General features: G+C 39.9%; 1 protein-coding gene across 50 annotated transcripts in view; it reads right to left on the reverse strand.

Moving 5' to 3' along the window:
• The window catches only part of SORBS1 (sorbin and SH3 domain containing 1), a 126,608-nt gene that overhangs the window by 5,744 nt on the left and 105,634 nt on the right, over window positions 1-15,230 (reverse strand). For 21 of the 50 annotated variants that reach the window (XM_087871840.1, XM_087871843.1, XM_087871841.1 and 18 more), the window contains 7 exons: window positions 12,292-12,380; window positions 10,401-10,568; window positions 8,781-8,827; window positions 7,725-7,839; window positions 7,492-7,617; window positions 5,389-5,568; window positions 560-610 (listed from right to left, as the gene is read on the reverse strand). In XM_087871840.1, the coding sequence (XP_087727966.1) occupies window positions 560-610; window positions 5,389-5,568; window positions 7,492-7,617; window positions 7,725-7,839; window positions 8,781-8,827; window positions 10,401-10,568; window positions 12,292-12,380 (776 nt within the window). The remainder of the gene's footprint in view (window positions 1-559; window positions 611-5,388; window positions 5,569-7,491; window positions 7,618-7,724; window positions 7,840-8,780; window positions 8,828-10,400; window positions 10,569-12,291; window positions 12,381-15,230) is intronic. The other 29 variants (XM_087871822.1, XM_087871844.1, XM_087871842.1 and 26 more) reach the window with 5 other exon arrangements.

Below are 15,230 nucleotides of genomic sequence, written 5' to 3' on the forward strand. Positions count from 1 at the left end.
GGTTGTAAGCATAGAAAAACAGGCAAGATACAGAAGAATTGAGTATTTAGTTTTAAAATTTTATAACACAGCAGCAAAAGAGATTGCAATTAGTCAGGAAGCATCTCACATTTAAAAATTCAAATCTGGGTATGAAATTTTTGCCTCTGGCATGCAATTTAAGTTTTCTAACAACGCAATATATCTCAGACTGCGTTTTTTTTTTTGTTTGTTTGTTTGTTTTTCTTTATTTGTAGCCAACTTTGAGAGACTCTGCATTCACTGAGCCACCAAATGATAGAAACTCAAACCCCAACTGTGGCTTCTACAAATGCGGGGCTTTTAAGTACAACTAGTTGGATTTCTCCTTTTTTTTTTTTTATTTGTACGGTCATTTGTGTTTTGGCCTTTATGTTGTAAAAAACAGTCTAAAGACCTGGACACGTGGAAACCCTCGTGCATAGCTGACAAACACACACTCAAAACCTTGCTCAGCTCAGTTGTGCTGGCCATTGCAGAGGGCTCAGAGGACAACTATGTGCAAATGCGGCTGGCAGACAGGACTCTGGGGTGACCTTACCACATAGTTCTTTTCCGATTCTGTGAGTTCAGGTCCTGGCCTCAGTGAAGGCTGTTTAATTGTTAAAGTACATGAGAAGGGAAAATTTTAGCACCGGTACCATGAACAGATTCAAATCTTACAAACAGCACAACATTAGATTTCCAACTTTAGACAGTTAATTGAAATAATAGAGCTGGATACAGAGACAGGGAAGATGGCACGAGAGGCACATTAACCCAACATTTGAGGTCCCTTAGCAGGAGGAATATGTCTCCTATTCCCTGTGACCCTGGTTGGGACTATGAACCATTTTAATGATTGATTGATTGATTGAACATGTATATCCGTGTAATTTTGTCAGCTCCCAAACTTAGAGCATCTTGCAACCTACACTCTATCACCAAAAGTAGTGGGGCCTTCAGTGTGAGCACAGGTACAGTAGTGGCCAAAATTGTGGAAACCTTCTGGGAAAAGTGTATTTTTGAGTTTTGATAGCTAATAACACCACTTTTTTTTTGGAGTTTCAAGATAATCCTATTCCACTGCTGGAATGGCCTGGGAATAGCCCCAGACCTTAACCCAATTGAAAATCTATGGAGCCGACTAAAGAAACTTGTTAGTCAGAAGCCACCCAGCAATAAAACCCATTTAATAGAAGCAATCATTCAATCTTGGTTTCTCATTATAACAGCTGCAGAACTAAAAGACTTGGTTCACTCCCTGGGAAGACGTTGTAAGGCCGTAATTCATGCTAAAGGTTACCCAACTAAGTATTAACTGACATGGTGATAATTTTTGTATATCTCTATGTGTTTTACTTTTCTTCTTTATACTGTAACTGCTATTCTAATAGCAAATGCTACATAAAAATTATTGCATTACATTCTTGATTAAATTATCTTTCCATTGATATATAATTTTATGGTACTACTCCACAAAAAAAGTGGTGTTATTAGCTAGTTTTAGAAAATACACTTTTCCCAAAAGGTTTCCACAATTTTGGCCACTACTGTATAACAAAGTAAAGTGCTACTTCCACATAGTCAGGTTTACAGAATCTAGGTTAATGTTTGTAAATTAAAGATAAATTTAAACATCCCGCCTTTGAAAATATGCAGGATGTGAATTGTAATGCTATTTGCTGAGGGGCCTTGTGGACAAAGTCCTCCCGAGCCACTGGAATTCCAAGGCATTAATTCTTAGAAATAAGAAAACTAATAAGAAAGAGGGAAGAGCAAGCAAAGTTACAACACAGACAAAGAATAAGCACCAAGCATTAGTGTCTGTTGCATGAGGTGCAGTGACCTAGAGGTGGCGTGCTCGCCTCACAATCAGGAGGCTGTGAGTTCGATCCTAGGTAGAGGCAGATATTTCTGTCTCTGGGCAGGATGAGAATATATCTGCTGAATATAACTATATACCATGGGTGACAGGAAGGGCATCTGGCCAGTAAACACTCAACTCCACCTCTTCCTTCATGTATTTTCCTTGCAATTCAGTTTTTCCTTGTTAAATCTCACAGCGGTTGCTTGCATTTGTAGTCACACACACACACCCCTCCAACGAGCAGCTTCTTTTGCGCAAAGATGGTGTTTGAAGAGGTTCCTGTCCTGGGGAGGTGGACTAAAAAGTGGCCAAGAGCCTTTCTAACCCTTGGATTCTACCATTTTGTTTCTTTTGACATTCATTCTGCAACATACCACATGTTAGCTACTAGATTTCTAGCAACATTCCTGTGGTTTTCCCATCTTTAATACCAATTCTACTAACGTTGACAAATTCACCTTGCTGTGGTAAGCCTCTCTGAACATGCCCCACTCCCCAGGGCTGCTCCTGCCTGCCTGCCCTTTGTCCCCTTCGTATACTACTTGGAGTCTGGCAATATGGACAATATAAAAAAGTAAAGGTTCCCCTCACACATATGTGCTAGTCGTTCCCGACTCTAGGGGGCGGTGCTCATCTCCGTTTCAAAGCCGAAAAGCCAGTGCTGTCTGAAGATGTCTCTGTGGTCATGTGGCCGGCATGACTCAACGCCAAAGGCGCACGAACACTGTTACCTTCCCACCAAAGGTGGTCCCTATTTTTCTACTTGCATTTTTTACGTGCTTTCAAATTGCTAGGTTGGCAGAAGCTGAGGCAAGTAACGGGAGCTCACCCCGTCACGCAGCACCAGGGATTTGAACCGCTGAACTGCCGACCTGTTGATCGACAAGCTTAGCATCTTAGCCACTGAGTCACCACATCCCTTTTATGGACAATATAAATGTATGTAAATAAATAAATAAAGTTGTTTTGCTACCCAGCCAAACTGCTGCTACCAAAGGGCAATCCTGTCATATATCACAGACTGCAAAGCAGATCTCTTGTCTTGTGCAGCTTTTCATCACAAAAGCCAAAGCTGTGCCTTGAATTCATTGCCTTCTGCACAGACACTACCACCTTCTTTTAAGTGAGGTAAGTTAAGAAGGTCAGAGGCGCAAGAAGTCTTTCCTTTTTTTAACTGAGGAATTTTTTTCCACAGAAAAATAACGCCACCTGAGATGGTGTTAACTTTTCCACAGTGGGATCTCTCCCAGGACACCCAGAAGCCGACACTGAAAACATCTAAAAGAGGGAAATTAAAAGTTTTTGGACAACTTCTGGAAAAAAAAAAAAAAAACCACAGGAAGATCATACACAAATAAGTGGCGGCAAGTTTTTAAAAAGATCCTTTGGAAGGTCATATGCACACGCACACACACACACTGAGAGAGAGAGAAAGTCCTATACTCATTCTCTGAATTGTAATTATTCTGTTTCCATCTCTTGGTTCCCCTTCAATCTCTTAGAAATATTAGAAATATTATCTAAGGCAATCTTTTTTAGAGTTGAATGAAAACCTGGCTGTAATTTAAGAGTTTCACCATCCAGATGTGGCTCCACCTAATTCAAAATTTTCTCAGTCAGGCCTTAATCCCAGAAGATATTCGGGCCAGTCTTGGAACTGGTTTACAAGCATTTCTCATATGTATTCCAATGTTTTAAATAATTCTGGAACAAAGTGAACAGATGTTTCGGTGTTTAGATCAGCCAGAGTACGTGGTGGAGATTTGGTAAATGTTGTTGTTAAACATCTGAGTTTGTTTTATTAGACAATAGACTAACAGAGTTGGAAGGGACCTTGGAGGTCTTCTAGTCCAACCCCCTGCTTAGGCAGGAAACCCTGTTTATGTTTGTTTTATGTTTTATTAAATTTATATACCGCCCTGCTCCTGAAGGACTCAGGGCGGTGAACAGGCACAAAATAAAATACATAAATACACCCTACACCACTTAAATAAATACATAAATAAACCCTACACTACTTCAGACAAATGTTTATCCAACATCTTCTTAAAAACTTCCAGTGTTGGAGCATTCACAACCTCTGGAGGAAAGTTGTTCCATTGGTGAATTGTTCTAACTGTTTCTCCTTAGTTCTCAGTTGCTTCTCTCCTTGATTACAGTAGTCTCCACCCATTGCTTCTTGTCCTACCTTCAGGTGCTTTGGAGAATAGCTTGACTCCCTCTTCTTTGTGGCAGCTCCTATTAAGAAGGGATTTATCTATTTCTCTAATTGAAAATCCACCAGCACAGCCCATAAGAGTTCTGCCTTTGTGCAGCCAGAGTCCAGAATTACAAGCATGTTTATTCTCCTGGGACTTGATTAGCATTCGCACTCCTGCAAACCTTCCTCTCACCCAAGGCTAATCCGAACCATTAATGGAATAGTGCAAAGGAGCAAACATCTCATCCCTTGACAAACCCCAGCCAGAGGGCACTGCCAGGTTGGAGGAGCAGGTTTACTCCTTAACAGTCAGCAAAGTGGTGGCTTCTCTCTCTTCCTGCATGACCTTTAAATGCTTTAGTTGAGGACCGTCCCTTGTTTTCTTGTTTCCCCACTGAAACCATATTTTAATCACAATCTGTGCCTGGAATCAGCCACCACAGGAGAATCTACAGTAGTGGCCAAAATTGTGGAAATCTTTTGGAAAAAATGTATTTTTGAGGTTTGATGGCTAATAACACCACTTTTGGGGGAGTTTCAAGATAATCAATATATCATATTCAATATAATCAATATATTGATTCTATATATATTGATTCAGATTCAATATAATTGTATTCCACTGCTGGAATGGCCTGGGAATAGCCCAGACCTTAACCTAATTGAAAATCTATGCAGCCAACTAAAGAAACTTGTTAATCAGAAGCGACCTAGCAATAAAACCCAGTTTATAGAAGCAATCATTCACCTTATAACAGCTGCAGAACTAAAAGACTTGGTTCACTCCATGGGAAGACGTTGTAATGCTGTAATTCATGCTAAAGCTTACCCAAATAAGTATTAACTGACATGGTGATCATTTTTCTATATCTCTTTTTTTCTATGGTGATAATTTTTGTATATCTCGTTTTTTCTACGTCTTTCACTTTTCTTTATACTGTAACTACTATTCTAATAGCAAATCCTTCATAAAAATTATTGCATTACATTATTGATTAAACTATATTTCCATTGATATATAATTTTATGGTACTACAAAAAAAAAAAAGTGGTGTTATTATCTAATTTTAAGAAAATACACTTTTCCCAAAATGTTTCCACAATTTTGGCCACTACTGTATGCTTTCCATGTGGACAACCAGAGATACTTTGGGATGAAATCTCTCAGCTCAGTTCTGCTAAGGGATATTTTAGCCTACATAGATTCTTTGTCGCTCCAGAAGACGTGGCTGACACAAGGCAATGATGGGGATCTTGCCCTAGGAAATAGACCAACAAAGCCACGGGTGCACTGCAATGAACAGCGGCGCAAACAAGTTACCTGTGGAAAAGCCACGCTGCAATTTGGCGGTCGGTAGGCATAGGCTGATGTGTCTTTCAGCACTGGATGCTTAAGTATGTCCACATAAGAGCCAGGGAAGATGCCCTGGCGATTGGTGCCAAGGATTTTCCCTTCATACCAGTTCTCGTCTACTTGTCGAATGAGTGTGATTCTTTCTCCCTTTAGACAAAAAAACAAAACATGAGTTTAAGTTCAGGACTTGCTTATGCTACTTAGATATAAGGGCTGCATTTAGTGGATGTGCTCTGTGTTTACATCGAGGGGGGCTGTGTGGAGAGTTTTTCCTCCTTTAAATTCCTCAGCGAAGATCTCACCTGGAAAATCAAAATGACCCAGGTGGCCAGAAAGGCCCAACAGAGACTCCACTTCCTTAGGAACTTGCAAAAAAATAAAGTGGAACAACAAGTGATGACCTCCTTTTACCGGTCCACAATAGAAAGCGTCCTCACTCAGCGCATTACGAGTGTGGTATGCCGGCCTGACAGCCGTGGATAGCAAGAGAGGGTGGTGAGCACAGCACAAAACATTATGGGCTGTCCCCTGATACCGCTAGACAAGATCGCTAGGGGTCGCTGCCTTAGAAGTCTGAGGAAAATCCTCAGGGACGACCCACACCCTGGTCAGCACTTCTTTATTTTCCTGCCGTCGGGAAGGAGATAGAGAAGCATAGGCAGCCGCACAAATAGGCTGAAGAACAGTTTTTATCCGTGGGCTGTCAGACTCCTGAATGGAAAATAACTTTACAACAACGTAGTACGATTGACTTGCGGGGCCATCACAGCTTGCAATAAATTCACATGGTGCAGTAGGATTGTATTTGTTAGTAGGATTCACTGGGTAGGGATTTTTCTTTTACTGTTTTGCACTGTGAGTTGTATTGGGCTGGGGGGGAGGGGTTGCACGAAGGGAGGCTCAGCCAATCTCATTGTACACATGTTGTACTCTGACAATAAAGGTTTGAATTGAACTGAATTGTTTGCCTGAACCGCATTCCTCTGCTAAAATGGATTTGATGTCTCCTTTCTATTAAACGCTTTTAAATTGCCTGACTTGCATTTACAGTGCCTAAGAAAATGGCTTAACTTTTTGATCCAAAATTAAAATATTCAGAGACTCCAGTATAATTCATATAGCCCACAAAGATAGATTTTTAAAAAAAAATCGAGAAAGAAATGATAGACATGCATATATTTTCATTTTGGCAAAATAATTCAGACTAATTATTACATATATAAATAAATACATATAATTGGCATTCAGTTTCTTGCCTACTATCTCTAGTATCAACAATGATTGTATATCTTTTGTCATTTAGGTGCAAAACGAAGGCTATAGAAGTGTAAATAAATACGCTTGTTGCATTGGACAAAGTTAACATTATGTAACAACTAACCTCAAACCTTCCATTTTTAGAAAACACTATGCAAAATATATTTTTTAATTTTTAAAATTTCCAATCTGCTGCTTAGAACATCCATTTGCTATGTCTGCAATTGAATTGATTGTCAGTAGATTGCATGAGAAAGAAATAATGTCAGTAGATTGCATGAGAAAGGGATTGTGATAACATGGTGGTCATATGTGAGAGAATCATATGTCATATATAAGAGCCTTGGTAGTACAGTGGTTTAATGCACCCTGTTATTAACACAGCTGCCTGCAATTTCTGCAGGTTCGAAACTTACCAGGCTCAAGGTTGACTCAGCCTTCCATCCTTTCTAAGGTAGGTTAAATGAGGACCCAGTTTGTGGGGGCAATAAGCTGACTTTGTATAAATATACAAAAGTATGAAGGCTATTGCTTAACGCATTGTAAGCCGCCCTGAATCTCCAGAGAAGGGCGGCATATAAATCAAATTAAAAAAAAAAATATGTGCAGATACAATCTAGATATGAGAAAGATGTTAAAATGTATGGTTTAAGTAAAGAATTAACAGAATTAGATCAGATATTAACAGGGACAGATGAAAAATTAATAAAGAAAATATATAGTTTTTTGTTAAGTATTAAGATGGAAGATGAACAAAGAGACAATGAGAGAAAGAAATATTTCAAAATGGTTGACAATAACTGCGATCTCTACCTTCCTGAAGGACATTTCCACAGCAGTATCTCCATTGAAACTGAATTTAGCAATTGCATTTCCATATTCCAAGATTTGCAATGGTGACGTTTTTTTAGTTTGGATTTTTTCTGTTGGGTTAAGTAACTATAAAACAAAAGCAAAAGGCATATGTAAAAATCTTAAAGAAGACTGATGGTTTCAATCTTGTGTCAGCCTGACCAGTCCTGATAGCTTAATAAACGAAACAGTACCTCTATGTAAGACTGTGGGAAGATGCCCACTCGGCCATGGTGTTCGCCTTCATACCAATTCTGATCAACTGGCTTATAAATGTAAACAATATCGCCTTTCTGTAATGGGAGTTCCCTGTTAATGACATATTAATTCATGTGTTAATTATTTTAATAAAATCTCATTAGCATCAAATTTCAAATAGAAATATTAACAACTGCAGAACGTAACTGGAGAAACAAACATAAATATCTGTCCCCAAATTCTAAAGAACCGATTGCATCAGCAGTATTTAAAAACTGACAGATCTTGGGATAGTGAAGGGAAGGATGCTTGGTCAGAAGAGAAGTGAAAGAAGTTCATTAAAGTAATGTATTTGAAGATGGAGGAATTGGAAGTGGAACTGAAATTGCATCTTGTTGTTGTTAGTTGCGAAGTTGTGTCCAACCCATCATGACCCCATGGACAACATTCCTCCAGGCCTTCTGTCCTCTACCATCCTCTGGAGTCCATTTAAGCTCAAGCCTACTGCATCAGTGACTCCATCCAGCCACCTCATTCTCTGCTGCCCCCTTCTTCTTTTGCCCTCATTCTTCCCAGCATTAGGCTCTTCTCCAGTGAGTCCTTCCTTCTCATTAGGTGGCCAAAGTATTTGAGTTTCATCTTCAGGATCTGGCCTTCTAAAGGGCAGGAAATTACATCTGGAGAAGGTTTTAAGAGAAAGAAGGAGGTGGAGATGGAGATGGCAAATGGAACAAACATCTTGATGATGGCATTAAATGATGGAAAGTCTGGAAACTGTATAAAGATGGCAGGCAATGACAAGGCATTAAAAGGGACAGAGAAGTTACTGTGGCATTCAGTGGAGGAGTAATGCTGGAGCAATGATGGTCAATGGACAGTTGCATGCATTTCCTTGGTCAGAATAGTTGGCAATGTAAACACTGTTGGACTACATTGAGAGTGCAAGTGGGAAGACAAACAGTATATACTTAAGTAAGATAATTACCAGAAGGAAGGAAATGGCTAAAACATAAAGGTATTATAGACATAGGGAGAAAATAACCAATACTCACTTTAATGTCTGGGCTTTGAAGTCAAACTTCACTCTGGCAGCTCTCATCTAGTGGTTGAAAATAGCACGATTTTAAAAAATTGCCAAATCTCCAGAACATCATTTGAAAGGGTATACACAACATTGCAAGCACACTGTCAGAGTTTCCTTTCTTAAATGTGTGATGAATCTAGTCCCAATTCTTAAGCAACTAAGAGTGGTTAAACCTGCCTATAAGACCTAGTAGGGCTACTACTAAAATAAGAGAACTAGATTTTTCAAGGGAGCACAACTTCAGTCTTTCCAGCAAGTTTGTTAAGTTTGCAAAATCAGTAGAATCAAAATGAATACCACTGTTGAAGAATTTGTATCAAAAGTAGAGAAAAAAAAAACAGATGTAGCTATCACTAAGTAAATTAGATGTGTTTGAATGACTGGTTAAGGTAAACGTAAAAGTTCCCCCGCACATGTGTGCTAGTCATTTCCAGCTCTAGGGGGCGGTGCTCATCTCCGTTTCAAAGCCGAAGAGCCAGCGCTGTCTGAAGACGTCTCCGTGGTCATGTGGCCGGCATGACTCAACGCCGAAGGCAGACAGAGCACTGTTACCTTCCCACCAAAGTGGTCCCTATTTTTCTACTTACATTTTTTACGTGCTTTCCAACTGATAGGTTGGCAGAAGCTGGGACAAGTAACGGGAGCTCACCCCGTTATGCGGTGCTAGGGATTCGAATTGCTGAATTGCCGACTTCTGATCGACAAGCTCAGTGTCTTAGCCACTGAGCCACCACGTCCCTAAGTGAATGGTTAGACTCTCCTAAACGGAGAGGCAGTGATCAACTGAACTCTGACCATCCTACTCCCAGAAGGCAACAGTCTGAGTTGCAAATGTGATCCACAGAATGAAATGGCCTTCTGGAATGTGTACACACAACACTCTATCGTTATGAGTGCAATGGAAGCCTCCTGATAATTTCTCCAGAACTCAGGAATGATCATTTGTTCCTGATCAGCTGGAATGAGTGGCAGGAAGAAATAAAGACAAGGATTTCACATAGCTTTCACCCCCCAGAAGATACAAAACTTTTTTATGTAAAGCATGGCTGTTTTGTCACCCTCAGTTCCAGTGAAGACAAGTTGATCTGTTCTCTTAAACTATGACTCCTTGCAGAGTCAGTTCTTTCTTTTGCCTTTTTAAAACAAGATCATTTATTTTGCCTGACCCTCAAGGTTCTTAATAACAGAAACTACAGAAATAATAAATGTTACGGAGTGCACAATGCATAACCAAACTGCATGATCAGGAGCCACAAGACAATCTAAGCGGATGGCAAAGATAAAGAGAGAAGGAGGCATTCTATACAGTGCAAAAAGATGAAGCAAATGTTTGCCGACTCCCCATAAAAGCAACTGCTGTTTTCAAAGAGCCATGCATCACAGCTGTGCACAAGTATTCCTTACTTAGCAGACATGCATTAAAACACGCAAGTTTTCTGCAGGATTATGTAGAACAAGGTCAAAGCAGGCTCTAAGTGAAAATAAAATCCAACACTTGGGACAGCTAACGTTGGCCAAAAAAGCAGAATGCTATGAAAAGCAAACTATGAATTGGGTCAAGCAGCAGAGGGAGGCAACCACAACAGACCTCTGCCCCAGATTTCCTTTTGATTGTATCGTCTCTAATTAGAAGGTCCCCAAAGCGCTCATTAGTGATAAACTGATGGTGCGTAGGGATGACCCCCGTGTGCCTTCTGGCTGCAATATCAGCCTCCTCTTGCTCACGTTTAAGCCGTCTCTGGTCCTCTAAAAGTTTCTGCCATAAAATTGCATAAAATGGGCAGTAAATCATCCAATTTACAGCAATTTAATATCGGCAAAAAAAATAAATAAATTAGAAAACAAAATAAAGAGCATACAATCTCGCCACTACAGCCCCAAAGTAAGCTTAGAGAAACGATTATTACATCCTATATATTAAACTAGATTGAAATAATCAAAAAAAGAATATTTGGGATGTTTGTAGAAGATGGGTCTGGTTCACCAGCCATTTCCATTATCTTTCTCTTTCTTTCTTTCTTTCTTTCTTTCTTTCTTTCTTTCTTTCTTTCTTTCTTTCTCTTTCTTTCTTTTTCTTTCCTTTCTTTCTTCCTTCCTTCCTTCCTTCCCTCCCTCCTTCCTTCCTTCTTTCTTTCTTTCTTTCTTTCTTTCTTTCTCTTTCCTTTCTTTCTTTCTTCCTTCCTTCCTTCCCTCCCTCCTTCCTTCCTTCCTTCTTTCCTTCTTTCTTTCTTTCTTTCTTTCTTTCTCTTTCCTTTCTTTCTTCCTTCCTTCCTTCCCTCCCTCCTTCCTTCCTTCTTTCTTTCTTTCTGACAGTCACACTGAAGATTCACTGCTTATGTAGCCAAAAAGCAGTGCCCACAACAGGAAGCTTACAGAAGTATCTTTTTTAAAAAATTAAGCTCTCAAAATATAGTCCACTGAAGAAGTTCAAGAGGGCAATAAACTGGCAAGGGCACCAGCCTCCATGGCAAGGATTTCATCTCCATGGCCAAACAGCCAGTCTTCCTTTCAGTTTCTCAACTACAAAGAAATCACGTTAGAACAAAATCCCTACGAAGAGGAGCTGCAGCCTTCAAACATCTGGATGGCTGTTCACAGAAAGAAATCCCCACTACTATTGCCATTGCCACTGAGATTACTGTTATGTTACCGCAACATTCTCCCAAACAATGCTGTGTAGTAATCATGGTCTATATTGGGGTGTTAAACTAGATTTCATTGAGGGCCGCATCAGGGTTGTGTTTGACCTCAGGGGGCTGGGGTGGGTGTGACCAGGGAGGGCGTGGCCAGCTCGATGTCACTTCTGTCAGGGCCGCCTGTGGTGGCCCAAGTGCTCTGCCAGCAAAAATGGGCTCCCGAACTCCGCTTTCAGCTACCATGGCTCGGGAGCCTGTTTTCGCTGGCAGAAGCACCGCGGGCCAGTCCTTCGCTGTTTCCAGGACAGCCCTGTGGGCCAGATCTAAATACCCTGAGGGCCAGATCCAACCCCCGGGCCTTAAGTTTGACACCCCTGGTCTATATTAACTGCATAATTCCAGGTTAATTGTTGTTTTTGGACTGGAAACACATTCGAAAACTTCAGAGCAAGAAGTGAGTGCAAAACTTACCTAGATACAAAATGACAGGTATAACTATAAATATCCACTTATCAGAAACCAAGCTACCTTCCCAGAGGGAATTCTGTAGAATCCCACCTTCGACTCAAGATGATGCTGAAGGCTGACGTTTTGCTTTGTAAGTAGCACATAATCTTCTTATGCCACTTTTTTTAAAAAAACTTATATTTTAAAGCTCTAGGAGCCTGCTGGATATCAAGGGGCACAAATGCTACTCATGGGCACCACCACAGGATAATGAAAGCGAAGACTGAATTCCAAGATTGTCATCTTGGAATTCAGCATCACATATTCGAGGGGGGGGAGTTTGTTTGTTTTTTAATGGCATTCTCTAAGATTAAAGTATGAAAACAGGAAGATTACCTCTTTATCACTGCTGCGTTTTTGGAACATTTCTTCAGGACTCTCTATGTAATCGAGTGTTGCAAAATGTCTTGGTGATTCTGAATCTACTTTGAAACAACACAACGTCAGTAAAATAAATGTATGAAAAGAACCAAGGAGAGAACAAAAAACAAAGTCTTTATTTGGATCAATTAATTTAAAATAATGTCTTATTTTGCTAAACAATAAGCAAACAAACTACTGTGGGAATAAATTGAAAGAACAATATTTAAGCCCATCAAAAGACTCATCAAAGGAAACAATTTCTGTTCAGCAATTATCATTTAATGTTGCTGAGGAAGGGTGCTTAATTGCATGCAATAATACTGACACATATACACTCAACCACACATGTACAGATAGATGGATGGATGAACATAAAACAGATACTTCACAAGAATTGAAAAAAACTGTTCCTAGACGTTGGGTTTATTAATTGTGTTCCTTGGGGATGCAAATTACAAGGATTTTAAGCTGGTTTCCATAAATAAATCACCTTCTAAATGATGGCATTTGGGACAAACTGCTTTGATGTTGATTAGAAGGATAGCAGAAATGATTTCTCAGTAGCTGAGCCAAGTCCTGAAATGTAAGCAGGACAGGACATACAAGGAAAAGAACGAACACAGTAGAGGGGATTAAAAAAAAAAACAGGAAAGGAAAAAGAGGTAGAAATGGTAAAGTACATCCAAATACCACACCCAGAGTATGTCCTGAGTTTCTTTGGAGGAGGTGGGAGGATTTCTTGCTCGTGTTGGGAGTTGTATTAAGAAGCAAAAGGAAAATTACCAAACACATTTGCGATGTCCAAAATAAAAAACAGAGCAGTTTGGCTGAGTTTCAGGATTCAGAAAGCGGCTCGTTTTAGGACGATATCCCAACAGAAGAGACATTTTGGGAGCTGAGATTTTCTTTAGCATTTGCCCATGTCTTCCTGCTTGACTCAGGGGCAAGCCTGGATCTCACCACTGGACAAGGATGGATCTTTTGGGCACAGCTGGGGAAACTGCACTGCTAGTCCTTTTTCTAGCTGAAGAAAAATAGGCTCACAAGACATTTCTAGGAAGCTGGTATTGGACAATTTCCTTTGGCAGACTCTTTTCTTAACCATGTCTCTTGTTGCACCCTTAGTATTGCTACAAGATTGGGATGAGGTAACAGCCAAATTGGCAAAATCTTTTTGTGCCAATTCTGTTTAAAAACACTGCAAGTATTGAAGGGTTAATATCACAAATGCACAAATAAGAGAAAGTATGCTTGGAAATCTATTCCAAAGTCTTCCAGTTAGACTAGATTCAGGGGTGAAATGCTACCGGTTTGCACCAGTTCGGGCAAACCCGTAGTAAAGAAAAAGCTACCGGTTCGTTCAAACCAGTATTTCTGAAGATCAGCTGTGCTGCACGATTTATATTCGCTAGAAAGCAGGAAATCCTGGTTTCTAGCGAATCTAAATCACGCGGCACAGCTGTTTCCCCCCCCCACTGTTCTACTTACCTTCAAAAGGCTCCTTTTTCCATATGCAGTGTGTGTTTGGTGCGCACTACGCATGCAAACGCATAGCGTGCGTTTGGCATGCACCGGGCATGCGTGGGCAGAAAACTGGTGGCACCCGCGGAGGATTTCACCACTGACTAGATTCCCTAATTTCTTTCAGTCATCCTCAAACTGGGATGCAATTCCTTTCACACTACAAAATCAAACATCTTCCAACAGGAGTCCATGTTGATTGACTTGATGTGTGATTTTATACAGCTTGGTAAAATCCTTCCCCTTCTTTTGGATGTTCTTTTGACTTACTTTCAGCACAATCTTTTTCTTGCTGTTAATTAATAAACTGTAGAGGTTTACACAGCTTTCTATTTTCCCATTTGTGAAACATGACCACAAAATAGGTGGAATAGTAAAGCTTTGAACTTGAAAGAAGGGATGTGAGCAGTGTAGAAATTTCCTCTTACCTGATGCAAACCTTTTTCTGTAAACTTCATTAAGTGGAATGTGTACTAAAACTGCTCCAATTTTATGAGCATTCTGACCTTATGAATAGTTAATTGGTAATCAACTACTATTTCAACAAACATTTGATATACCATATTTTTCGGAGTATAAGACGCACCTTAGTTTTTGGGGAGGAAAATAAGAAAAAAGCTGATTAGTGGGTGGATCAGCCTCCCGGAATAGCCCCAATCAGCTGTTTCCAGAGGTGAATTTTAGCAACAGGTTCACTGGTTATGAGCTCTGTGCCTTGCTTTTTTTTCTGCCTCTGAAAGCCTCCGAATCAGAGCTTCTTCTTTCAGAGGCTTTTTTTCTGAAGCTTCTTTCAGAGGCTTTTATTCTGAAGGACTATCTGTACTCTGTTCAATCTCCTTTCTTTGGTATTGGTATGTAGATTAACCTCTTCTGATCTGTTGGTTATTGTGTCATTCTCCAGATTTGTTAACATAGTTTGGTTTACTGATTCTTTTTTTGTTGCTTGTCATATTATTTTAGATAAAAGCCTTTCAGAGACTTTTTTTCTGAAGCTTCTTTCAGAGGCTTCTTTCAGCCTCTGAAATCTCTGTTTGCGAGGCTGGGCGGGGCTACATTCCGAGTATAAGACACACCCAGATTTTCACCCTCTTTTTTGGGGGGGAAAGGTTCATCTTATACTCTGAAAAAAACGGTAACTCTAAGCCATTTAGAATCCATTAAATGGGTGGCAATAGAATACATGTACAATTTTTAAAAAACACAATTTGTTCCTGTAATAAAAAAAAACCTCTTAAATTTCATGTTATTTTCAGTCAAAGAACAATGAATTTTATCATCATTTTGATTTTGATTTTATTTTTTTAATTTGATTTATATGCCGCCCTTTTCCGGAGACTCAGGGCGGCTTATAATGCGTTAAGCGATAGCCTTCATACTTTTGTATATTTATA

The sequence above is a fragment of the Pantherophis guttatus genome, chromosome 6 (genome assembly GCF_059756535.1).
Source record: "Pantherophis guttatus breed Tessera chromosome 6, ASM5975653v1, whole genome shotgun sequence".
Lineage (NCBI taxonomy): Eukaryota > Metazoa > Chordata > Lepidosauria > Squamata > Colubridae > Pantherophis > Pantherophis guttatus.